Here is a 27,436-nt window from a genome sequence, read left to right as displayed (position 1 = left end):
GAAATGATTTCTAAAATAGCAGCATGAAGGGCAACCTTACAGACTATCCTCTGAACATGGCTTAAATTTAACTGAACCAATCTATAGAGCAAATATATGGCCAAGATATTGTTGAAAACAATAAAGCAACCAGTCAACAATTTGTAGAGGTCAAAAGCAGGGTGTGATAGCAATAGAAGCAGACAAGTTAACACAGAATCAGAGAAAGAGATTGTATTAGTCAGGTTCTCCAGAGGAACAGAACCAATTAGTTAGATAGATTGATTTTATATATGTATATGTGTGTGTGTGTGTGTGTGTGTGGAGAGAGACAGACAGACAGACAGACAGAGACAAAGACAAAGAGAGGCAGAGAGAGTGAGACTGTTTTATTAAAGAAATTGGCTTATATAGTTATGGAGGCCAAGAAGCCCCACAGTCTGCCATCTGTAAGTTGGAGAACCAGGAAAGCCAGTTGTATTACATAGTTCAGTCTAAGTCAAAAGGTCTGAGAACTAGGGGGTTGCTGTCCTAAGTCCCAAAGTCCCAAGCCCAAGGACCAAGAGCTCCAATGTTTGAGAGCAGGATAAAATGGATGTCCCAGTTCAAGAAGAAAGAGAGAATTTGCCCTCTTTCACCGTTTTGTTTTATTGTGGCCCTAATGGATTGAATGATGCCCTCCCACACTGATGAGGGTAAATCTCTTTACTCAGTCTACTGAATCAAGTGCTAGTATCTTTCAGAAACATCCTAAGACACATTGAGAAATAATGTTTTACCAGTTATCTAGGCATCACTTAGGCCAGTCAAGGTAACACATAAAATTAACCATTACATAGACATTCAAAGAGCACCCTGTTAATATCATTGTCATTCTAGGGACTGTGTGCATGCCTAAGGCAGAACTCTGACAGTAACATCACAGATAACACACTTGTGGGGGGAAAATGACTTCATTCAAATAGTGCATCCAAGTCACTAAACCAATAAATAAGCAAGCAAAACTAACAATCAGTGCTGGCAAGAAAGAAGAGTCCAGAGTAGGTAGAAAATATTATCTAAAGTATCCATTTTCAACAAAAAATTACAAGACATACAAAGAAACAAGAAATTTTTACATATACAGGAAAAACAGCAGGCAATAGAAACTGCCCTTGGGAGGGTCCAGACATTGGACTTAGCAGGCCTCAAAAAAGCTACTATAAATATGTACAAAAGGAAACCATGCTTAAGGAAGTAAAGGGAGTATGATAGTCTCATCACACAGAGAATATCAATAAAGAGAAAAGAAAAATTAAAATTCTAGATTTGAAAATTAAAATAACTGCAATGGAAATTCATTAGAAGGGCTCAGGAGCAGAATGAAGTTTATAGAATGATTTACCAAACTGAAGATAGATCAATACACATCATGCCACCTAAAGAACAGAGAGAAATAATAATGCAGAAAATTGAACAAAGCCTCAAACAAATGGACATCATTAAATGCACCAACATATTAATAATGGGGGTACCAAAGGAGAGGAGAAAGAGCAAGGAGTACAAAAATAGTCAAAAAATGATGGTGAAAATCTCGTAAATAAGATGAAAGACATAATCTGCAAATTCAAGAAGATAAATAAATTCCAAATGAGATAAACCCAGAGACCTACACCAAGATGCATCACAGTAAAACTATTAAAAAACAAAGAGGAAACTTCTTAAGCATGAAGAGAAATATAAGTCTCATATACAAGAGAACTCCAACTCCAGTAAGATTAACACCTGACTTACCATCAGAAACAATAGAGTCCAGGGGGTAAGATAATATACTCTGTGGGGAAAACAAAAATTGTCAACCAAGATATCAGAACTATTTTTCCAAAACTAAAGGTGAAATAAATCCATACATTAAAAAACTAAAAGAAACCAAAAAACCCAAAACTCCACTACTACGAGACCAACCTTAAAGGAAATAAAAGAAATTCTTCAGACTGAAAGCAAGATTGCACAAAATGTGAAAATCCAAACACATGCTGTCTACAAAAGGCACTTTTGATTCAAAGACACAAATAGGCTGAAAATTTTTAAAATAGAAAAAGATACATCATATACTCAGCATCCATAAGAAATGTGGAATGATTTTACTACTCTAAGCCAAAATACACTTTACACACACACACACACACACACACACACACACACACACTACTTGATATAAAGAGGGATATTTTGTCCAGTACAAATACAAAAATCATAGGGAATGCTATGAACAACTATTAGGTAATTGAGGAAATGGAAAATTTACTAGAACAAAAAAAACTACAGAAATTGACTTGAGAAAGAATAGAAAAATCTGAAAATAAACCTGTTAACAAGCAAAAACAATGAACTAGTTTTAAAACTTCCCATTAAAAAAGCCCAGGTCCAGATGGCTTCATTGATTAATTTTACCAAGTATTTTTAAAAGAATTAATACCAATTATTTAGAAACTCCCCCCACCAAAAGAACACTTCCCAGCTCATTTTATAAGTCCAATATTATCCAGGTACCCAAATCAGACATGAGAAAAGAAAACTGAAGATCAATCTCTAAGAAAACTAAGATAAACATTATATGACTGTACACCGCAAATCCTCAAAAACATACTAGCAAACTTTATTCAATAATGTATAAAAATATTATACTCCATGACCAAGTGGAATTTATCCCAATAATATAAGTTTAGTTTAACATTTGAAAATCAATTAATAGTTCATATGAGTAGAAAAAGGACAATACAATAACCATCTCAATACATGCAGAAAAATTATTTAACAAAATCTAACACCCTTATTTACAAAAAATATCAAAAAACTAGAAATAGAAGTAAACTCCATCAATCTGATAAAAGGCATCTATAAAAAGCCCATCACAAACAACATGGTAAATAGTGAAAGATGGAATATTTTTCCCCTAAGATCACAAACAGGAAAGAATGTCCTCTAATCACTTATACAGGAAATACTAGCCAAAAAAAGAAAAATTCAAATTGAAAAACAGTTAAACTACTTGCAGTTGACATGATCTTACATACAAGGAACTTAAAGAATCCACTCAAACACTATTAAAACTAAAAAAGAGTTCAACAAGATTACAGGGTACAGGAACAATACATAAAAATTAACTATATTTCCAAATACTAACAATGAACAATAAACTAATTTAAGAAATTAATTCCACTTACAATAGCAGCAGAAGAATAAAATAGTTATGAGTAACTTTAACCACGTAATTTCAGATCTTATAGTCTGAAAACTACAGAACAATGCTGAAAGAAATTAAAGATGACCTAAATAAATGGAAACATCCAGCACATGCTCAGGAATCAGAAGACTTTATTGTTAACATGGCAATAATTGCCAAATTGATATAAAAATTCAACACGATCCGTAACTAAATCCCAGCTGCCTTTTTTGCAGAAACGAACAAGCTGGTCCAAATATTCATGTGAAAATTCAAGAAACTGAAAATGCTCAAAACAACCTTGAAAAAGAGGTAGAAGTTGGAAAACTGAGACTTCTCAATTTCAAAATCTGCTACAAAGCTGCAGTAATCAAGACAATGTGGTACTGGTATAAGTACAAATGTATGGATCTACAGAATGGAATTGAGAGTCCAGAAATAAATACTAATAAATATGTTCAGTTCATTTTCAATAAGGATGCCAAGATGATTCAATGGTGAAAAAAATAGCTTTTCAACAAATGGTGCAGAGGCAACTGATATCTACATGGTAACAATAAAAAACCTCTTCCTCACACCATAGACAAAAATGGGTCATAGACCTAAATGTCAGAGCTATTTACTTTAAAAAATACATAGGGGTAAATTTCCATGTCCTTGGGATAGACACCACCCCTTTAGATACAATACCAAAAACAAAATAAACTGTGCTTCGTGAAACAAAAAAAGAACTCTCTTACTGCAGAGTACAAAGCCAAGATAGAGAAATAATAAGCCACAAATGAGAGAAAACATCTGCAAATTATATACCTAATTAGGGATTGGTATATAGAATATTTAAAGAACTCTTACAACTCAACAGTAAAGACATAACTAAAACAGTGACAAAACAATTGTTTTTTTTATGTTAAGCTTGTATCCTGCAACCTTGCTATATTTATTATTAGTTCCAGAAATTTCCACTTCTTTAGGATTTTCTAAACAATCATGCCACTGTGAAAAAGTAGTTTAATTTCTTCCTTTGCTATCTGTGTATCTTTTATTTTCCTATCTTACTGCATTACTTAGGATTTCAGGTAAGATCTTAAAAGAGTAGTGAAACAAGGCATCCTTGCCTTGCTCCTGATATTAAGGAGAAAGCATCCAGTTTCTCGCTATTAAGTATGTTAACCAAATGTAGGGTGTTTTTTTTAAATAAATATTTTTTATCAAGTTGAGAAAGTCCTCCTCTATTCCTAGTTTGCTGAGGTGTTTTTTTTTTTTTTTTTTAAATCATGAAAGGGTATTGGATTTTGTCAAATGCTTCTTCTACATAATTGCTATGATCATATTTTTCTCTCTATACTATAGCCTATTGATGGGGTAGATTATATCAATTAATTTTTGAATTTAAACCAGCCTCATATGCCTGTAATGAATCCTAATTGATCTTGATATATAATTCTTTTTATACAGTATTGGATTCTATTTGGGTTTTTGCATTTATGTTCATGAGAGATATTGGTTTATAGTTTTTATTTCTTATGTCACCTCCGCTTTTGAGATTAGGGAAATAATGGCCTTAAAGAAAGAATATGAAAGATTCTCTCTAAACACAGAACATCCTAAGGAATCTATAAGAAAGCTACTATAACTAATATACAAGTTCAGAAAAATTGCAGGGTACAAAATCAGTACTCCCAAATCAGTTGTGTTTCTATACGCCTGCAATGAACAATCTGAAAGGAAATGAAGAAAGCAATACTATGTATAATAGTATTTTATTTAGTCTATAGCAGATGACACTGACTGAGTTTTCTCTGTTAAGCCATACCTGGAATATATCCCACTTGGTCATGGCGTATAATTCTTTTTATACATGGCTGATTTCTATTTGATAGTATTTTGTTAATGATTTTTGCTAAATCATTTATGGGCGATATAGACCTGTAGTTTTATTATTTTTTGTACTATCTTTCTATGATCTTGGTATCAGAATAATAACCTTGTTAAGAAGCGTTCCCTCCCCTTCTATTTTTTGGAAGACATTTTGTAAAATCATTGTTAATTCTTTAAATGTTGGTAGAAGTCTCCAGTGATGACATTCTAGATTTCTTTCTTTTCTATTTTGTGCTTTTTATTTAAAATTTAATTTCTTTACTTCAAATTATCTATGCCTCTTCTATGACAATCTATGGGCCATTGACATTAGCTATATCATCTTGATTGAGGTTTGGTAGTTTGGGGTTTCTGAAGAATTGACCCATTTTTTCCTAAATTGTCAAATTATGAGCCTAACTGTTCAAAGCATTTTGCTTATCCTATTCATGGATGCAGGAGTTATATCCTGTTTCTTTTCTGATATTAGTGATTTGTCTTACCTTTTATTTTTGTCCATATTGCTAGAGGTTTATGAATTTTATTGATTTTTGTCAAAGAATCAGATTTGTGTTTCACTAATTTTCTCTATTCTTTTCCTATTTTCAACCTCATTGATTTCTCCTTATAATTTTCTTCCTTCTACTTGCTGTGGATTTACTTTGCTCTTTTCTAGCTTCTTGAGGTAGAAAGTTAATTATGGATTTGAGACCTTTTTATCTTATCTAATGTTAACATTAAGTATTATAAATTTCCCTATTAGATTTAGCTGTCTCCCACATATATTAATATGGTGTTCTCATTTTCATTGAGTTCAATGCATTTCTTTAAAATTTTGAGCCTTCTTCGTTGATCCATGCATTATTTATAACTATCCTGTTTATTTTGCCTTTGTTACTGATTTATAGTTTCACTTCATTATGGTCAGAGAACATTCAGTATTATTTCAATTCTCTTAAATTTACTGAGGGCACGTTTTATGTTTCGGAATGTTCCATGAGCACTTAAAAATGTGTATCCTGCTGCTTCTGTGTAATGTTCATAAATGTTGCTTCAATCCTGTTCATTGATGGTGCTGTTCAGTTTTTCTGTATCTACTGCTGATTTAATGTTTAGTAGTTTTACCAATTGTTGAGAATGAAGTGGTGAATTCTCCAAATATAACTGAGGATTTACTTCCCCTTTCAGTTCAATCAGTTTTCTTTTGTCTACTTTGAGTTTCTGTTGTTTGGTGGAGTCACATTTTAGATTACTGTATTTCTGTTGAAATATTCCTCTTTTTGTCTAATTATTTTCTTTGCTCTAGAGATTACTTTATCTGATCTTAATGGGGCTATTCTTGCCTTTGTGTTGACTGATGTTTGCATGGTGTATCTTTTTCTATTCTTTTATCAACCAATGTTACATTTGAAGTGAGACTCTTATAAGTAACATATTTTTGAAACATGTTTTTGGTTTTATCCATTCTGCCAATCTGTATTTTAATTGGTGTACTTAGATCATTTACACTTAGGATAAACATTCTTATGCTAGGCTCAATTAAGTCTGGCTATTAATTGTTTTCTCAGTTTCTCATTCAACTGTTCGTCATTTCTTATTTTCCTATTGGTTACATGAACAGATCCATTTATTTACACTGTTTCTAAGTGTATCATTTTGTAGTTTTTAATGGTTCTTCTAGATAATAAAGTGCCATGTGTGTAACTTATCACAGACTTCTAGTACCAACATTTAACCACTCAAGCAAAATGTAAAACTTTAATTCCACTTAAATCCTCCCTACTTAAAAATATAATTGCGTTCAGTATTTCCTCTACATACATAGGATTAAATCACATATAAACTTTGCTCCAATCATCAAATATGATTTCGGAAACTCATGAGAAGGGAACTCCATTATATGAGGTCTGACAATTAAGTTCAAGAATTCATTGTAGAAAAAGTACCACATACCTCACTGCTGAAAATCACTACAGTCACCTTCGAAGTACTCCCATTGGGAAGGTATACACCGATGCCAGCGCCTAGTTCACCCTTCAAAGCAATTTCAAAACTTTTCCTGGAATGTCCATCAGAGCTGTTGTCATATTAACCTTGATGTCCTGAATGTCATCAAAATGTCTTCCTTTCAATATTTCCTTTATCTTCAGGGGAAGAAAGAAGACACTAAGGGCCAGACCAGGTGAGTAGGGAGGGTGTTCCGATAGTCATTTGTTTACTGGCTAAAACCTCCCTCACAGACAGTGCCATGTGAGCTGGTACATTGTCGTGATGCAGGAGCTCCTTCAGGACCATTTTTGCACACACCTTTCTCATGCCAAGATTTTCAGTTAAGATTTTCCTGTTTCTCTATCGATGTTTACTTGGTCTGCCATGATTCTCACATTCAGCTGACGATTTTGATGCATAATTCCACAAAGTTTTGCAATGTTTTCATCAGTTACTGGCCGCCCTGACCTCTCTTCATCAGTGACTCTTTCTCTCCCCTCAGAAAAAGGTTTAATCCATTTGTACACTGCCGTTTTCTTCATGGCATTAACCCCATAAACTTGGACTAACATGTCCCTGATTTCACTTCAACTTCTGCCAAGTTTAGCAAGAAACTGAATGTTCATTACTCTAATTCAAGCTCAAATATTCTCGCCAGGGCACACAAAAACACTCAACAATAATGAACGCCACTCAGCAAAACAGAGCCACACATCGACACAAACACAGCTGTGAGACACCAATATACCTAGGTTATGAAACCTTACCGAGCTGTTTGTACAGTGCTGCCAACGTGAGTGCATGGTGGCAAGTTCGCGAACTTAACTGTCAGATCTCATATTTAGTCCTGTTTTTGCCACTTTCAATGTTCTTTCTTTTCTGAAGTTCTAAGCTTTCTTGTATTATTTCCTATTAGAAAATTTCCTCTAGCCATTTTTTAAAGATAGGTTTGCTACTAATATTTTCTCTTAGTTTTTCCTTTGTATAACACTATCTTTAGTTTTCCTTCTTTACTGAATATATTTTCACAGGAAAAAGAATTTTTGATAGTTCTTTTCTTTCAGTAGTTGAAAAAATGTGCTATTTCCTCCTAGCCTGTATGGTCTGAGGTAAATCCACTGTCATTCCCAAAGGTAATGTTTCTTTCTAATGGCTACTTTCAAGATTTTTTTAGTGTTCTCAGAAATTTAATTATGATGTGCCTTTAACATGGATATCTTTGGATTTATCTTCTTTGGAGTTCTCTCTGATTCCTGAGTGAGTAGATTTATGTCTTTTGCCAAATTTGAGAAGTTCTCAACCTTTATTTCTTTAAATACTTTAAGCACCACTCTCCCATCTCTTCTGTTACTCTGTGATATAAATGTTAGTTCTTTTGTTACTGCCCCACTTTCTAAATAGTGAGATAATCCAACGTCTTCTCATTACCTCCCTGCCTTCCAATATTGTCTAACTGATCATAATCATTCATAAGGAAAACTACAACAGTCCCCTAATGAGCTCTCTATGCCCTATACTCTTCCTTATATTTTCTCAATAGAGGTAAAAAAGATCTTATACAAATATAAATCAGATGTTACTCATTTGCCAAAAATCCACCAATAAATTAAGAATAAAATCAAATTCTTTAATAAGGCTTATGATACACTCATCTTTTGGATCATAGCTGCCTGACATCATCTCCTGCTTCTCCTCCTGTCAATCTGAAAAACACTAAGTACATTCCTGCCCATGGGCTTAATAGTTGCTATTACCCCTCCTGAAAACAGGCAGAATCCTCATAGTTCTTGCAATTATTTCATTCAAATTTTTGCTCTAATGGTGATCTCTTGAAGGTTTTCCCTGACTACTCTTTTTAAAGTAGCACACACAATCAATTTAACCCTGCTTTAATTTCTTGATAGTTTTTAACTATCACATGACGTTTAATCTACATAAGTATCTGTTTGTTTAGTGCTTTTTTAAAATTATATTTGACATATAACATTGTGTAAATTTATGGTACATATGTTAAATTAAAACATTTATATATTATGATTGCCATTATACAAATAATTAGCACCTCTATCTCATTACACAATTATCATTTCTTTTTAGTGGTTGGAATAATTAAGTTCTAGTCTCTTAGCAAGTTTAATGATTATACTATCCTTGTCTATATTCACTATATATATTGATAGATAGAGACACAGATCTCTAGGGCTTATTTACTACTCATTGCAAGTTCACACCCTTAAACAACTGCCCTGTCCCTACACACACTGTCACCTGCTAACCACCATTTTGCTGTTTTTACAAGTTTGGCTTTTTCAGATTCCACATATAAGTGCTGCCATATAGTACTTGTCTTTCTCATCAGCCTAGGAGTCAATCCCACCTACTGACAAGCCAAAAGCAATTAAAACTGAACTGTAACAGGACAACATACACAACACAAGGATCACCTTTGGAGATACACACAGGGAAATGGTACAAGTCAAGTATAAAGGTCACATACTACATAAGATAACCCAGCAAAAACCGAGAACCCTAGGGGATCCACTTAATACGTCGAAGCAAACACAGAGAGTCAGCCAGAATGGGGAAACAAAGAAACAGGTCCTAAATAGCAGAAGAAACCTCCAGAATTGGGACAAAATGAAATAGGTTCTGAACTTATCAGACAGAGTTCAGAACACTGATGATAAGAATGTTTAATGTTAGTGACGACATAAAAAAGGATAGAAAGCATAATGAACAACCAGTTAGAACTAAAGAACACAATAACTGAAATAAAGAACTCACTTAAAGGAATTACCAACAGGTTAGATGAAGCAGAGGATCGAATCAGCAACTTAGAAGACAAGTTAGCAGAGATCACCCAACAGAACAACAAAAAGAAAAAAGAATAAAAAACAGTGAAGATGGTTTAAGAGACCTCTGGGATAACATCAAGGGCAACAACATGTGCACCAGAGGAATACCACAAGGTGAAGAGAGGAAGCAAGGGATCGAGAACATATTTGAAGTAATAATGTCCAAAAACTTCCCTAACCTGATGAAGGAAACCAACATACAAGCCCAGGAAATGCCGAGACTTCAAACCAGAATAACCTCAAACAGGTCCACACCAAGACACATTATAGTTAAAATGGCAAAGGTTAAAGATAAAGAGAGAATCCTAAAAGCAGCAAGAGAAAGACAGCAGGTTACATACATACAAGGGAACTCCTATAAGGCTATCAAATGACTTTTCTACAGAAACTTTGCAGGCTAGCAGGGAGTGGCAGGAGGTACTCAAATTGATGAAAACCAAAGGCCTATAACCTAGATTGCTTTATCCAGCAAGGCTATCATTTAAAATTGAAGACAGATAAAGAGCTTCCCAGAAAAGAATAAGCTAAAGGAATTTATAACCACCAGCCAGCATTGCAGGAAATATTAAAAGGGCTTCTGTAAGCAGAAGAAAGACGAAAACAATCCAACTACAAATAAAAAAATGGCAATAACTATGTACCTATCAATAATCACTTTAAATGTAAATGGATTAAATGCTCCAATCAAGAGACATAGGGTGGCTGAATGGATAAGAAAGCAAGACCCTTGTATATGCTGTATACAAGAGACTCACCTCAGATCAAAAGACACACACAGGCTGAAAGTCAAGGGTTGGAGTAAGATATTTCACGCAAATGGCAATGAGAAAAACGCTGGAGTTGCAATACTTGTATCTGACAAAATAGACTTTAAAATGAAGAATATTTTAAAAGACAAAGAAGGGCACTATATTATAATAAAGGGATCAATCTGACAAGAGGACATAACCCTAGTAAACATCTATGCACCCAACATAGGAGCACCTAAATATATAAAACAGATATTGACTGACATAAAGACAGAGATCAACAGTAACACTATCATAGTAGGGGACTTCAACACACCTCTGACAACAAGGGACAGGTCTTCCAGACAGAAAATGAATATGGAAACAACAGCCTTAAATGACACATTGGACCACTTGGATTTAATCGATATTTTCAGAGTAATCAATATTCCCCAAAGCTGCAGAATACACGTTCTTCTCAAGCGCACATGGAACAGTCTCCAAGATAGACCATATGTTATGCCACAAAACAAGTCTTGATAAATTTAAGAAAATTGAAATCATACCAATTGTCTTCTCTGACCACAGTGCTATGAAATTAGACATCAACTACAGGAAAGAAACTGGAAGACACACAAACACATGGAGGCTGAATAACATGTTACTAAATAATGAATGGGTCAACCATGAGATCAAGGAAGAAATCAAAAGATATCACAAGACAAGCGAAAGCAGTCCTAAGAGGGAAATTCATAGCAATGCAGGCCTACCTAAAGAAATGACAAAAATCACTAATCAACAGTTCACCTTTACACTTAAGAGATCTGGAAAAATAATAGCAAAATAAGCCCAAAGGGAGTGTAAGGAAGGAGATAATAAAGATCAGAGTGCAAATAAATGAAATAGAGACCAAAAAAACAATACAAAAGATCAATGAATCCAAGAACTTTTTTTTATTTTATTAGTTTCAGGTGCACAAGACAAAGTAAAACTTAGACGTTTATCATTTATATCCCTCACACTGTGTGAACCCCCCTCCCCCCATCCACTATCCCTCTGTACGATCCCCAAATTAATTTTCAAAACCCCCATGACCATCTTGTGGTTACCGACTATTTTTCAAAACCTCTCACCTTCCCCTTATCAAGAACTCTTTTTTACACAAGATAAACAAAATCGCAAACTCATCAAAAAAAAAAAGAGAGACAGGACCCAAATTAATAAAATCAGAAATGAAAGAGGAGAAGTGACAATAGACACCACAGAAATAAAAAATTTTTAAGAAATTACTATGAGCAACTATATGCCAACAAATTAGACAATCTGGAAGAAATGGACAATTTTCTAGAAGCATACAACCTTCAAGGCTAACTAAAGAAGAAATGGAAAACCTGAATAGACTGATTACCACCAGGGAAATTGAATCAGTAATCAACAAGTTTCCAACAAATAAAAGTGTGGACCAGATAGCTTTACAGGTAAATTTTACAAAACATTCAAAAAAGAATTATCACCTATTTTCCTCAAACTATTCCAAAAAAATCCAGAAGGAGGGAAGGCTCCAAACAGTTTTTATGTTGCCACTATCACCCTGATCCCAAATTCAGACAAAGACATTACAAAAAAAAGGAAAACTACAGGCCGATATCCCTAATGAACATAGATGCAAAAATCCTCAACAAAATATTAGCGAACAGAATTCAGCAATACATTAAAAAGATCATACACCATGATCAAGTGGGATTCATTCCTGGTATGCAAGGGTGGTTCAACATCTGCAAATCAATTAATGTGATACACCACATTAACAAAATGAAAAATAAAAATCATATGATCATATCAATAGATGCAGAAAAAGCATTTGACAAAATCCAGCAGCCATTTATGATAAAAACCCTTAAGAAAGTGGGAATAGAGGGATCATATCTCAACATAATAAAGGCCATATATGATAAACCCACAGCTAACATCATACTCAATGGGGAAAAGCTAAAACCATTCCCTTAAGATCAGGAACAAGGCAAGGTTGCCCACTTTCTCCACTTCTATTCAAAATAGTACTGGAAGTTCTAGCCACAGCAATCAGACAAGAAAAAGAAATAAAAGGCATCCAAATCGGTAAGGAGCAAGTAAAATTGTCATTATATGCAGATGACATGATACTATATAGAGAGAACCCTAAAGACTCCACCAAGAAACTATTAGAGCTGATAGATGAATTTAGTAAAGTAGCAGGATACAAAATTAATATTCAGAAATCAGTTGCATTTGTATATACCAATAATAAAACATCAGAAGGAGAAATTTTTAAAAAATCCCATTTACAATTGATTCAAAGACTATAAAATACCTGAGGATAAATTTAACCAAAGAAGTAAAAGATCTGTACTCAGAAAATTATAAGACACTGAAGAAAGAAATGAAAGAAGATACAAATATTGGAAACACATAATGGCATGGCTCATGGATAGGAAGAATTAATATAGTTAAAATGTCCATACTGCCTAAGGCAATATACAGATTCAACACAATTCCTATCAAACTACCAACGACATTTTTCACAGAAATAGAACATATAATCCTAAAATTTATATGGAACCATAAAAGACCCCGGATAGCCTTGGCAATCCTGAGAAATAAGAACACACTGGGATGTATAACAATACCTGACATCAAATTATACTACAAGGCTACAGTAATCAAAACAGCATGGTACTGGCATAAAAACAGACACATAACATCAATGGAACAGAACAGAGAGTCCAGAAATAAATCTATGCCTATATGGCCATTTAATCTATGAGAATGGAAGCAAGAATTTACAGTGGTGTATGTAGACAGTCTATTCCAAAAATGGTGCTGGGAAACCTGGACAGATACATGCAAAAAAATGAAGCTGGACCACCTCCTTACACCATATACAAGAATAAATTCAAAATGGCTTAAAGACTTAAATGTAAGATCTGAAACCATAAAACTCCTAGAAGAAAATATAGGAAGAAAGTACAGACATTACCTGGAGTAAGATTTTTACTGATATATACCCTCGGGCAAGGGAAGTAAGAAAAAAAATAAAACTGTGGGATTACATCAAACTAAAAAGTTTTTTTCACAGTAAAGGAAACCATCAATAAAACAAAAATGGATCCTACTGAATGGGAGATGTTTGCCAATGATATATCCAATAAGGGGTTAATATCCAAAATTTATTAAAAAACTCACTCAACTCAATTCCAAAAAATCAAACAACCCAATTAGAAAATGGCAGAGGACATGAAGAGACATTTTTCTAAAGAGGACATACAGATGTCAAACAGACTTATGAAAAAATGCTCAACCTCACTAATCATTAGAGAAATGCAAATAAAAATCACAGTGAGATACCACCTCACCCCAGTCAAAATGGCTATCATCAGTAAATCAACAAACAAAAAGTGTTGGCGCGGATGTGGAGAAAAGGGAACACTTGTGCACTATTGGTGGGATTGCAGATTGGTGCAGCCACAATGGAAAACAGTATGGAGGTATCTCAAAAAACTGAAAATGGAACGACCTTATGACTCAGCAATTCCACTTCTAGGTATCTATCCAGAGAAATCTAAAACTCTAATTTGAAAAAATTTATGCACTCCTATGTTTATTGCAGCACTATACACAATAGCCAAGACATGAAAACAACCAAAATGCCCATTGGCAGACGACTGGATTAAGAAACTGCAGCCATAAAGAAGAAAGAAATCTCACCATTTGCAACAACATGGATGGACCTAGAGAACATTATGCTAAGTTCAATAAGTCAGACAGAGAAAGACAAATCCCATATGATCTCACTTATATGTGGAATCTAAAGAAAAGAATAAATGAACATAGTAATCAGAAACATCAGAAACAGTCTCAGAGACAGAGGAAAAACTGAGGGTTGCTAGATGGGAGTGGGTATGGGGGTAAGGGGGAAGGTGAGGGGATTAGAAAGCACAGTCAGTAACAACAAGATTGCCATGGGGATACGAAAGTTAATTTAGGGAATGTAATCAATAATGTTGTAAAGATTTTGCAGGGTATCCGATGGACACTTGTCTCGTTAGGGAGACCACCCCAGGGATGGTGTAGATGCCTGATCACTGCACTGTACACCAGAAGCTGAACAATAATGAATGTCAACTACAATTCATTTGTATATGTCTGTGTGTGTGTGTGTGTGTGTGTGTGTATATATATATATATATATATATATATATATATGTACAAGAAGTGGAGTACAGCATTAGGAATAGAGACAGTGGAAATGTAAGGGCTGTATGCGATGTCAGAGGGGTAGTAGATTGCAGGATGGGGGTTATCACTGTGTGAGGGATATAAATAGTAAATGTCTGATTATTACATTGTTTTGTACACCTGAAACTAATAAAAAAAAAGAAAAATAATAATAATTACTACAAGGGGCACAATTGAAAGTGTAAGATTTACACTCAAGCCAAGAAATGCATTTGCATATCAAATAAATGACAGAGTCATACTTGATGTCTCAGAATCTCGCGCTATCATAATCACTAAAGAAAGTGAAACCAGATGTTTTGAATTAAGCTTTGACTTGTGTTACTATTAAAATAAAAATCAAATTTCTTTAAGTATCAAAAAAAAAATTTGAGTCAGAAAATGAGTGTATGAAAGAATGCCTGACAACTGCAGGCATGCAGGGCAGTGGTGGTAAGGCAGGGAACTGAAAGTACTTTGAAAAACATACAGTAACCAAGATACACAGTAGTAGAATGAAATGGGCAAAGACTGGACTATTGGAAGATGTAAGAATAGTAAATATTCAAAAAGTGAATCAAAAAGGAGAACATTTTTTTGTGAGAGTGATATCTGGAGGTTTCATTCAATAATCAGTATTCTCAGTCACATCCAAGTATTAGGACCTCTTAAAGAGATGTTCGTGAAAAAACATTTCAAAGTTGTCAAGCTCTGGATTAACCACAGGACAATAACAAATTCCGTAATGGTCAGTACCTTAACTCACCTGGGAAGCTCTGGCTTATGAATTCTTTCTCCAATATCCAGGGCTCCTCTCCTTGCTCCAGCCTGAAGATCACCTCTGGTTTGGTAACACAATAACCTGTCAAAGTGAAATCACTTAGGATGTGGACTGGGAAACTTATTTCAGAGCCTCTGAAAGAGGAGGAAGCTTCTGGAGCTGTTCAGTGAAGGTGCCACTGAACATTTCACTGGAGACGCAAACACAAATATGTTCCTGGTGCCCAAAAGTGATCAATCAACATTGATTCCTGACTTCTAATCTTAACTGTCATTAAACTCTACAGTGTCCCTATGCTTCATATTTAAAAGAGTATAAAAATGCTATTTAGAATTCCATAGTAAATAGATCTTACCTACTGAAACAAGGTTGCTATAGTTCTCCAGCATCACATCTCTATACAGAGACCTCTGAGTTGGGTCCAGGTGCTGCCACTCCTCCGGGGTGAAGCCCACAATTACATCCTTAAATGATACTGATGCCTGGAATTTCTGTTCAACCTGAAATATTGAGAATTAGATAACATGGGAAAAGATGAATGGGATCTAATCTTTATCATGAATACTATTCAGATTACCAAAATGGTTTACAGACTGCTTTGCTTTATACTTTGCAGGAAGAAGACAAATCATAATAGATATATTCTGCTGTTGCATTAAGGTCTTATTCATATAAAAAAATCATCAAGTCCCCACAATGTACCTGGCACTATTCTAGTTCTTGGAAGTACTAAGATTAATAAACATCTTCTTGTATTCAAAGAGCATATAATCTGGTAATAAAACATATGCAGTTATATATTAGAAGTGCTATACTGAAAGTACATACAAGATAGACGAATGTAAATGAGGAGCAGTATAAGTCCTATTTTACGCTTCACTGAAGAATAGCTGTTGGATAAAGAGTAATATTGTGTTCTTCATGAACACAGGGCCATGGCACAAGCAAAGGCAGCAGGACTCGAACACACTCAGGAAACAAGTAGAAGGGTAAACAGCATAGAAGGACTTGAGAACACAGCCTGAAGCTGTGATGAGGCAAAAGGCCATGGATGTATTTAGGAAATGGATTACAGAGTAACTTTAGACCAACGGTCTCCAAAGAATCACTTTCTACCTTAAAGAATACTGAGAACTACAGAAATTTGTATTTGTAAATTATAGAAATAAACTATCCATACATTTATTATAAATTTTAATTTTCTTCTAATTTAATTTAAACATGCAGAAAAAGGCCTAATATTTTATTTCACTGCAATCTAGGCTCTAACTCTTCATGTAGTCTAGGCTTTAACTCTTCAATTCAGAGACAATAATAAGGAAGTGTAGAAAATGAGGGAAAGATTTTGGAATTATTGTATTTGAAATGTCTGTAGAATATATAAGAGAAGATATCTTCTAGACTGCATGCCTCTACCTTAAGTATCACTGTTGCAGTGAAAGGGGAGCAAAAGAATAGATGTGAGCATATACTAAAATTGTATGACCAGGCTTTTATTTATAGAACCAATTCTTTTGAAAAAGTGAAGAAAAAGCTAAAGGACAAAAACAACATCACTTGCATAAACTACTGCAGTAGAAAATGGGATGCAAATAGGACACTGATAAAGATAGCAACAGAACTGGTCACCAATTCACTGGACAGAAAGGAAATGTTTCCTCGAGGATTATGCATAAACAGCTATACAGATACTAGAATGACAAAGTAAGCCATAAAAATTAGCAGAAAACAGAATTGGGCACTGTATTTCAGCAAAATACGTCTTGAACATAATAAATTTGAAGCATAATACTGAAGGTCTAGAATGAAAACAAGGATTTGGTAGACATTAATAATTTGGTGTTGTCTGAAGTCGACAAGAATGAATCAGATGGCTCTCAGAGAAATAAGAGACTGAAGAGAGAATATAATCAAGAATGGAAGCTGAGGAAAATCACTTAACTGGCTTACAGAGAAAATATAAACCATGAACACCATGAAAGTATTTTCTGAAAGGTGGAAATAAAAACAATGAATAGTTTTTAAAACTAAGAGATTATATGATCATTTCACTAGATGTAGAAAAGCATAAGAAATACTCTTGGCAAACTATAAATAGAAAGGAATTTCCTCAATGTGATAAAAGATTTTTACAAGTACCTACAGAAAGTATCTATTACATTTAACGGTGAATTATGGAAAGTGTTCAACTTAAAACTAGGACCAAGATAAGGATGCCTGCTATATCCAATTTTACTCAACATTTTTCTCAAGTTCTTAGTGTAATATGGCAAAACAATCATATACATAGAAAACTCAAATAAAAGTATCTAAAAGTTTTAGAAATAGGACACTAATTCAATATAACAAATTTCAGAAAATTAAAAAATTTAAAGGTACAACAATAGCATGAAAAATATGAAAATCCCAACAAAGAAAATTACAAAATATAATGAAAGAAAATACAGAAGACCCAAATAAATAGAGGAATAGAACAGATTCCTAGGTAAGAAGGCTCAATATTATAAAAATATCAATTCACTCCATGCTGATATATAAATCCACAGCAATCTCAAACAAAATCCCAACAGATACTTTCTTGGATATTAGACTAATTCTAAAATATGTAAAAGGCTAAGGGCTAATATGCAAAGGGCTAAGAATAGACAAAATGATCTTAAAGAAAAATAAAGCCAGAAGAAATGCTATCAGATATCAAGAATGATTAATGTACCATAACTAAAACAGAGTCATATGAGCATAAGAATTTTTAAATGCATACACAGAATGGAGGAAGGAGAGTCCAAAAACAGACCCACATATATATTATCACTTGTTTATGACAAGGGTAACAAAAAGACAATCATTTCAATAAATGGTGCTAGTTTAATTATAGTGAGTATTTATTGCTTTCTTAAGTGTAAGCAGAAATTTTAGACAGTATATAGCTCTAAATCTAAAAACTAAAACAACGAGTTTTAGAATATGCCATAATACCTTCGTGACCCCAAGATAGGAAAGATTTTTTAAACAGGAAACAAATTATTATTAATTATACATTAAGAACCTACCCTTATCAAAACACATAGAATAAAAATACAACACACAGGGTGAGAGAAGACATTCAGAATATATATGTATCTAGTTAGTTTTATATTTGAAAATCAATTAATATAATTTACTAATTAAGAAAATAAAGGAGACAAATCAAATGAAAATCTCAATAGATGCCGAAAACCATTGATTATATTTAACAGGAACTCATGGGAAAAAAACCTTTATAGAACTAGGACTAGAATGGACTTGATGTGATAAATACAAAAAAATGCAGCAAAAGTTACATATTGAAAGGAAAGCTTTCCATTTGAGAACAGAATCAAGACAAGAAAACCTACTTTTGTTTCTAATCAGTATGATATATTGGAGAAGCTAGCAATGCAATATAGATAAAAAAGGTTTAAGAATTGGAAAAAACAAATGTCTATTCCCAGATTATATGTTTGTATTAGGTTGGTGCAAACGTAACCGTGGTTTTTTTGCATTGTTGAAATTTGCCGTTTGATACTGGAATACATTCTTAAATAAATGTGGCTACGTTATACATCATTTTAATGTGCATTTCTCACTTTATAATTTTTTGCTGATGATATTATTTGCTGTTTATTTTATATGTATTTTAGACTATAGAAATGATGTTAGGCAAAAATCAAATTCAAGTGATTTTCTTGTTCGAGTTGAAAATGGGTCATAAAGCAGCAGAGACAACTCTCAACATCAACAACACATTTGGCCCAGGAACTGCTAACGAACATACAGTGCAGAGGTGGTTCAAGAAGATTTGCAAAGGAGACGAGAGCCTTGAGGATGAGGAGCGTAGTGACCAGCCACGGGAAGTTGACAACGACCAATTGAGAGCAATCATGGAAGCTGGTCCTCTTACAACTACACGAGAAGTTGCTGAAGAATTCAACGTCGACCGTTCTACGGTTGTTCAGCATTTGAAGCAAATTGGAAAGGTGAAAGAGCTCGATAAGTGGGTGCCTCAAGAGCTGACCAAAAATCAAAAGAATCATCGTTTTGAAGTGTCTTATTCTATGTAACAACGAACCATTTCTCGATCGGATTGTGACATGTGACAAAAAGTGGATTTTATATGACAACCGGTGACAACCAGCTCAGTGGATGGACTGAGAAGAGGCTCCAAAGCACTTCCCAAAGCCAAACTTTCCCAAAAAAGGGTCACAGTCACTGTTTGGTGGTCTGATCCACTACAGCTTTCTGAATCAAGCGAAACCACTACATCTGAGAAGGTTGCTCAGCAAATCGATGAGATACACCGAAAACTATAACGCCTGCAGCCGGCATTGGCCAACAGAAAGGGCCCAATTCTTCTCCTTGACAACACCCGACCACATGTTGCACAATCAACGCTTCAAAAGTTGAATGAATTGGGCTTCGAAGTTTTGCCTCATTCGCCATAGTCACCTGACCTCTCGCCAACCAACTACCACTTCTTCAGGCATCTCAACAACTTTTGCAGGGAAAACGCTTCCACCACCAGCAGGATGCAGAAATGTTTTCCAAGAGTTCGTCAAATCCCGAAGCATGAATTTTTACGCTACAGGAATAAACAAACTTATTTCTTGTTGGCAAAAATGCATTGATTGTAATGGTTCCTATTTTGATTAATAAAGATGTGTTTGAGTCTAATTACAATGATTTAAAATTCAAGGTCTGAGACCGCAATTACTTTTGCACCAACCTCATACATATAGAAAAATTCAAATAATGCATAAATGAATTATCTGATATAATAAATTAGTGTAGAAAACTTGTTGGATATGAGATCAATATACAAAAAATAATTTTACATATCAGCAACAAGCCATTAGAAAATGCAGTTAAGATATATGTATATTAATAAAAACACTAAACAGAAATAATAACAAGTGTATAAGAATCCACATAAAAAAACCTTTAAAAATTACTAAAAATTTACATTAATGTTAGGAAATATCCATGCTCATGGCATTAGAAGAGTCAACATCAAAAAATAAGCAATTTTCCCCAAGTTTCTTTATAGATTCAATACAACCCCAAAGAAAGTCCCAGCAGGTTATTTTGTGAATACTAACAATTAAATAACATTGTAAACATTATCATTTATATGGGAATGCAACGGGCCAAGAAGAGCCAGGATCCTGCTGAAGAAGAAAAAAATGTGAAAGGGCATACACTGCTAAAAATAGAAACTTTTTGTCAAATGTGGCATTGGCATAAGAAGAGACAAACCAATGCAATAGTGAGACCCAGACATAGACGCATATACATTATCATGACATATATCATACTGCAAAACAACGGGGAAAAATTGTTTTAAGAATGATACTAGGGGCGGACGGGTGGCTCAGTTGGTTAGAGCACAAGCTCTCAACTACAAGGTTGCCAGTTCGACTCCTCAACTCCTGCAAGGGATGGTGGGCTGCGCCCCCTGCAACTAACAACAGCAACTGGACCTGTGTAGCTGAGCTGCGCCCTCCACAACTAAGATTGCAAGGACAACAGCTTGACTTGGAAAAAGTCCCAGAAGTACACACTGTTCCCCAAGAAAGTCCTGTTCCCCTTCCTCAATAAAATCTTTTAAAAAAAAGAAAAAAAAGAATGCTACTAGACAAATCATATGCTAAAAAAGTAAACTGATGTCAACCTCATACATAAGTGCACACACATCAATTCCAATAAAATACACATAATGTGAAAGTCAAAACAATATTTTAAAAATAACAAAGGGACTGTCTTGACCTTGGAGTAGGAAAATTAATTTTAAAAAGGCAAATAATACCAACACTAACAAATTTAATAAACTAATCTGGGGATTGGCAAATTTCCTTGTAAAGAGCCAGACAGTAAATATTTTTAGGCTTTGAGGGCTAGTGGTCTCTGTCACTTCACTACTCAACTTCTCCATTGAAGCCACAGATTAATTGTAAATTAATTAGCAGGAAGGTATTAAGGATTGTGAAAAGGGCACAGGGGAGGCTTCAGGAGTGCTATTAATGTTTGTTTTGATTTGTGTATGAGTTATATGGGTATTGGATTTGTAATATAGTCACGCGCCACATAACATTTCAGTCAATGACGGACCAACCACATATATGATGATGATCCCACAGGATTATAATGGAGCTGAAATACTATCACCTAATGACATCTTAGCCATCATAACGTTGTAGGGCAAGACATTACTCACATATCTGTGGTGATGCTGGTGTAAACAAACTTACTGTGCTGCCAGGCCTATAAAAATATAGCATGTACAATTATGTGCAGTACATAATACTTGACAATGACACCAAAGACCTATGTTACTGGTTTATATATTTACTATACCATATTTTTTTAATCACTGTATTAGAGTGCGCTCTTCTTACTTATTAAAAAAAAAGTTTACAGTAAAAGAGTATGCCATGTTAGGCCTCATACATCTCGTATTTAGAGTGTCTCCGGATTGCATCATTTCCTCCTGTGCTTGATTTAATTTCATGTTGTTTTGTACAGTAACAACATGCTGGACAGGCTTGTAACCTATGAGTAACAGGTTATACCTTACAGCCCGTCTAGGTTTGTGGTAGTGCACTCTATGATGCTCACGCGATGAAACTGCCTACCAACACATTCCTCAGAATGAATCCCCATCATTAAGCAGTGGTACATGACTGTAATTCCTTAAGCTCTATACTTACGATTTGTGAACTTTTCTATATAACTGCTATACATATAGAAATAAGATTTATTAAAAATAAAAACACATTCTGATTCATTGACTGAAGAAGGCATCAGAAAGGAAATTAAAACCTGTATAGAAAAAAAAGAAAGCACTACATATTGCCACTTGGGTTTTGCAGGTAAAGTGGTACATAAAGAGACATTATAACCACTAAAAAGCTCTAAAACAAACTCATCTTTAACAAAAAAAGTTAAAAAAAAGAATCTATAACCAAAGATAGTTAAAAGCAGCTTTGAATAATGGTAAAAGTAGAAGTTAATGAAACTTAATTATAGTGAGGATCAATGAAACCAAAAGCTGGTTCCTTGAAAGACTAATAAATATGTATCTATGAAAAAAATAGTACAAAAAAGGGCACAAATGAAAAACTGTTAGGGATAAAAAGCAACACATTAAGCTTTTTCAAAACGATAAAAATAGTATGAACAAGTTTACGGAAAATATTGACAAACAGAATTATGCAGATCATTAAAAGAATAACACTTTTTGACAAGTGGAGCTTGCTTCAGAACACAAAGATTAGTTATTGGGAAATATGGAAATATAAATAAATAGATCCAATGATAAAAGTTATATCATCAGCTCCATAAAATGTTAAACATTTGGAAAAACTAAAGTCTCATTTTTAATAAAATAAGACTCAATAGATACTTTGTGAACATGACAAAATTTAGCTACCTCAGCCCAAAGCCAGAAGCATGCATAATGAAGAAATATGGCAGGCATTCCTACTCAGATCTGTTTTGTCGTTCCTAGATCACGAAGTGTTATCCTTTTATTGTGCTGCTTATATTGTACAGATGGACAAATATAAAATTAGATCCTCTCATCACATTCTATTTGAAAAATTCCAGATGGACTAAGGTAGTAAATATTAAAACAAGTTTGGTATTTTTAGACAAAATACAGAAAAATTTCCCTGGGGTCAGGAAAACAAGAATAAAAAAACAAACCAGAAGACACAAAAGGGTTGTATATAAAACTGTCAGGAAGTATACCATTAAGTTAAAATACAAATAAGGAAACTTATTTAGCAGTTTGTATTTTTAAAAGTCTACTTTTTTTTTAAATTTCTGTGGGCAATGTTTTGGTTAGTTCCTGAGTGTTTGCATTTCAAGGATAAGAGTCACAACTTTCAGTGAGAGACAGAAACAGTTAAGTTTTCTAACATTTATATTAATAGATTTACCTAACATATAATCTAAGGTTAAGCATCATTTATTTGACAATGCTTCACATGTAACTTAACATACTAAATAGGCCTAATTATTTTAATTATTTCTTTTATAAAGAGAGAAAACAAACTTTTGAGGTGTGTCAGGGATCCTTCTGAAAAACTCCAAAGGTCTTAAAAATCTCAAAGGTCAAGAAAATGACTCTCCTTAGATTTTGAACACAAAAAGCATACTGAGAGAAGATAATTAGTAACAGTTATCATGAAAGATTACCATTTAAAATACATGGGAGGGTGGAGGGGTGGCCGGTTAGCTCAGTTGGTTAGAGCATGAAGCTAATAACACCAAAGTTGCCGGTTTGATCCATGCATGGGCCACTGTGAGCTGCGCCCTCCAAAAAAAAAAAAAAAGTAAAATACATAGGGAATTCTTCCAAAACTCAGTAAAAAAGAAAACCTGAAAAGTCATAACTTTATGAAAGTTTCACAACTCAATCAGACACATGAAAATTAAACAGTGGTTTTCACACACTAGCATAGAAATAATTTTTATATCTGGAGAGAAAGGAAAAATAGTCCTCTAATGAATAATAACATATCTAGAAAAATTAGAAATCCATATCCTACAATTCAAAAATATTAATCACAGTTCTCCAGAGCAGTAATTCTTATTATACTTAGTGGGTCTCAGCATCACATAGATGTCTTGTTAAAACAAGGACTGCTGGGCCTCACCCCCAGAACTTCTCTTCCGTAGGTTTGGAATGGGGCATGAGACTGCATTTCAAACAAGTTTACAGGTTATGCTGCTTTCTGGTCAAAGAACCTCACTTTAAGAATCACTGCTCTATAGAGTCTGGAGATACATTTGTGATTGTGCAAAAAGAATGACAAGGATAATCACAGCAGCATTATTTATATTACCGGAAAATAGAAATCATCTAAATGTCTACCAATGAAATATAGTATTTAGAATATAGTATTGCCATACAATGGAAAAATATGGCATTAACAGGAATAAACTACATTGGAACAGATCTTAAATTATTGATGAGTTGAGGGAAAACGTGTATCACATATACATTAAGATAATTTACATATTTTAAACAATAAACAGTACTGTTCAACTTGATAAACTTTCAATGTACATACAGAGATAAAATAAAACTAGTAGACAAAGGATGTACACTTGGAACTAAACTACGGGCACAATGAGGAAGACCCCAAAAAAGAGCCATCAGAAGAGTGGTATGAGAAGATGACAAGGGAGATTTTCCAGGGATAGTCAATAGTGATGTAGCTGTTGCTCAGGGAAGGCAACTACAATTAAGTCATTGGTGACTTTTACCTGGATAGATTCTGAAATGTGAAGGGGAATAACCAAGACAGAATATTATGGGATGAAATTTGACTGAGAAGCTCAGAAACATTTACCAAAGAACTTAACTTTTAACCATCTTCTACACACCTCATATACACAGCCTAGCTAAAATAAAATAGTTATGGAGTTTTTGTTAACAAGTGTGAAGGCCATTCATTCCCCTAAACATAATAGGTTTTATACTAGGATCAAACAAGACCATCATAAAATTGACCGCTTTGAACAATTTTGTGGACTTTTTTACTCCCAGTGAGGAACAGTCTGAGGAACTCATTTCAGGGCTGTCACTGGAAGATTATTCACTATGTGTCCCTGTGTTAAAAAGGATATCTCCCAGGATGTCTTTGTCTTGAAAGAATTAGTCTGTCTGTATCCAAGTGACTCCTTCTATACCATGATTATCAGAAACACCAGAGACATATTTGCAGGTCAACTTAGAAACTCTAAGACGTTTAACGATCAGTATATAAGCCTACATGGCCCTGCTTTTGATCTGCTACTTTACATTTTCTGTGAAGTTCAATTTTTATCTGTTACTAATTTCCCATCTTAACATATGGATTCTTAGAAATCCCACAATGTATTGTAACATATAGTGGGGACAAACAAACAACTCACCTGGTATTTGTTCATTTTCTGCCTTTCTTGGAAAAATGTAGACAACTCTGAAGATATGCTGGGTTAGAAGAAGAGGAATGGGGTCATGAAAGATCTGGCCTGCCTGGCAACTCCTGAATTCTCCTGCCCTATAAAGCTACACAAACCCACTAGATAGGAGGAATGTCAATGTCCCTCTAACCTTCAAAAGGTACAGGGGGATGGTGAAAGAGCACCTGTCTAATCATATAGCTTTGGGGCATACAAATTTTTACTGGGTAAATATAAATATCTGCTTGCTGAGGATTTTTTAACAGTTGAAATATCCCTTGGTATTCACAAAAAAATTTAAGATGACAAGAATGTAAAACAAATAACACAACTAATAAAGGAACATTAACTCTTCACCAAAACTGTTGTAAAAAAATACTGAGGACTAAGCTGTTTATCAATTTTACTACTGTTACTACACCTTTAGTAAGGGACTCCAACGTAAGCTTTAAAAAGCAGTACTTGAAGGAAAGGTCTATGTTTTAATTTCCTTACCTTTGTTGCCATTTCTTGCTTTTACCTGAGTGGAAAAGTAGATAGTACTGGCCTAGGAGTCGGGAGATCTGACTGTCAATCATCACTAACAAAACTGTCATCCCGAATAAGTCACTACCCTTCAGATGAAAAACATTGTTTCTAAAGCAAATGGGACAAAAACATATAACTCAAAAATTCTTCCTGAATGCTAGGTCGTCAAGTCAAAATAACTGCATATATCAAGATTCAGTGATGGACATGACTGGGGAGCACCTCAGAATCCAGAAAGGCTAAATGGAGAACCAAGGGAAAGGTTCAGACGTCTGGAGAGGAGTAAATCGGCCTTGCTGGGGAACCCTTCTTCCCAGGCGCCTCACAAATAACATGCCACACCTGCGCACTCGCTCTCTCCGCGGCACCGCCCCGACCCCACTGACTAGTACACAATATATTATGTACTAGATGTACGCGACGCGCATGCGCACAGGCCCTCCCGCACCCGAGAACCCGGCCTCACGGACCGCGCCGCCCGCTCAACAGAAGGTGGTCACGTGGTGGCTCCAGTTCCTAGTCTTAACTGAGACTCCCCGGGTCCCGCCGTCCCGTGGGTCCGCAGAGTTCCTCCCCACCACGGAGCACTGACCGCCTCCCCCACGAGCCGTGCGAGCCCTCCTCCACCCTGTTAACCCTCCGGGTCTCACCCACCGCTACCTCGTCCTGTAAAACTGGCCCCAGAAGAGCTCACTCGGGGGGACACAGAACCGCCTCCACGCAAGGACAGAGGGAAAACAGGCGCAAAAGGCGGAAGTGCACAGAGGCAGAGGGCGGGAGTAAACATGCGCAGAAGAACCTCACCAGGAGCCTATGTAGCACAGGGGAATTTTGGGGGGCGTGGGCATCTGAGTTCCTTAAGCAGCCCAGCGCCCTGGTTCCTTAAGGGGCTCCCCAAGTTATGGATTACAACTAAGTTCTATATGCACCCAGTGTTCAATTTAGACACAGAGCTGTCAAGAAAAGGGAACCTGCCTGTCAAATTAACTTTTTTTGAAATCTGATGAAGTAGATCTCAACAATATAAAAGAATATGTGACCCTTTTGATACAGGTTAGCATGTCCCTAGATAGACAGGGAGGTCCCTGGTGGAATAAACAAAGACAGTCATATCCTAAAACTTCAGGTTTTGAAATCACTCCTTTGCTCCAGGATATAATGTAATAAGACCTTGAGGTTAATCATAAAATTCCTTTTGGTCTGACAGATCTGATAAAGTGTGGGTTACTGTGCTAATTCCTTTACATGGGCAAGCAGAGCACACCTGGTAGACGAATTTCATTAGAAGGCG

The 27,436-nt window shown here is 35.0% G+C and overlaps 1 protein-coding gene across 1 annotated transcript in view; it reads right to left on the bottom strand.

Moving 5' to 3' along the window:
* The window catches only part of ZNF33B (zinc finger protein 33B), a 38,068-nt gene extending 11,170 nt beyond the window's left edge, over positions 1-26,898 (bottom strand). The window contains 5 exon segments of the mRNA XM_074337337.1: positions 15,634-15,729; positions 16,004-16,148; positions 25,588-25,645; positions 26,113-26,253; positions 26,806-26,898. Coding sequence (XP_074193438.1) covers positions 15,634-15,729; positions 16,004-16,148; positions 25,588-25,645; positions 26,113-26,213 — 400 coding nt within the window. The 5' untranslated portion in view covers positions 26,214-26,253; positions 26,806-26,898.
* Positions 26,899-27,436: the final 538 nt, after the last annotated feature.

The sequence above is a fragment of the Rhinolophus sinicus genome, linkage group LG07 (assembly GCF_036562045.2).
Source record: "Rhinolophus sinicus isolate RSC01 linkage group LG07, ASM3656204v1, whole genome shotgun sequence".
Taxonomy (NCBI): Eukaryota; Metazoa; Chordata; class Mammalia; order Chiroptera; family Rhinolophidae; genus Rhinolophus; species Rhinolophus sinicus.
This window is presented reverse-complemented; position numbering and strand designations above follow the sequence as displayed.